The following is a 1,112-nucleotide window of genomic DNA, read 5'->3' on the forward strand; positions in this document are numbered from 1 at the left end:
ATATGTATATATATAGTATTCACTAATGCATTCATATACCTGGGTGGATATGTAGGTCCACAGCATATTAACTGGACCACCGGTATCGGTACCGAAGGTGAAGACTGCGATTCGCTTGAAGTCGTCGTCAGTCATAGCCTCGCCCGATGTGATGCGTGTTGCAGTGAGCTTCTTGAGTTCATTCAACTGCTTCACTAGGGCACGTGGGTGCAACAGTTGCCGGGCTAAATCCTGGTGGTCATTGAGCGCAGCAGCTACACAACATGGAATGGGCAGGAACGTTGAAATAACTTGAACAACTCCCTTCGGTGTAATATAAAGTGTGTGAGGGTTCGATGTGTGTTCAAACGCATTGTGCATACATTATACAATTTATATCATATATTGGCACGCCTAAGATGTCACACATACCGGCTTGTGTAAGCGGTGTCAGGCTAAACCGAATTTGATTTGGTGAAGAAGCATTGTCTCTATATCTACAGGAGGGCTATTTTTATTGAGCGCCTGTTCCTTTCAAGATTTATCATCTATATATGTTTATATCCAGTCACAAATCTTGTTTAGTAAGAAGCAGTGGGTATCAGGGTTCGAAAGCACCGAAGACAATTCAGTAGCACTCAGCCATCGAATAATCGTCAAAGCGATCACACATGCTAGATTAGATGGTGCTAAGGCACACTATCTTCGACCCCTGGCCGTTAGGTGTAACCAATAGATATTGCATTAGGTGTTGTAGCTGCAGTACACATCCACGCACACATTTGCGTATGAAAGGAGTGACCTGAGCATCGATTCATTCCGAAGCTCCAACCGGAAGGAGTGTAAAGCATATCGACACTCGGTGACCAACAACTAAAGGTGCATACGGGCAGGCATCGATCAAATCAACATGCGATTTCGACCAAAATGCTCTACTCTATTGGAATGCATATATATATATATAAATATATAAATATATAAATATATAAATATATAAATATATAAATATATAAATATATAAATATATAAATATATAAATATAGATAAATATAATAAATATATATATATAAATATATATCTATATATATATATATATATATATATATATATATATGTGTGTGTGGTAGGTAGGG

At 38.1% G+C, this 1,112-nt stretch overlaps 1 protein-coding gene across 1 annotated transcript; it reads right to left on the bottom strand.

Annotated features, from left to right (window-relative positions):
- Positions 1 to 39: 39 nt before the first annotated feature.
- SARC_16901 (hypothetical protein) lies at positions 40 to 360 on the bottom strand (the record flags this gene model as incomplete). Its single annotated transcript, XM_014288992.1, has 1 exon — positions 40 to 360. A coding segment is annotated over one exon (321 nt), but the record flags the coding sequence as incomplete, so codon positions are not given.
- Positions 361 to 1,112: the final 752 nt, after the last annotated feature.

Source organism: Sphaeroforma arctica, assembly GCF_001186125.1.
Source record: "Sphaeroforma arctica JP610 unplaced genomic scaffold supercont1.9196, whole genome shotgun sequence".
NCBI classification, from domain to species: Eukaryota; class Ichthyosporea; order Ichthyophonida; genus Sphaeroforma; species Sphaeroforma arctica.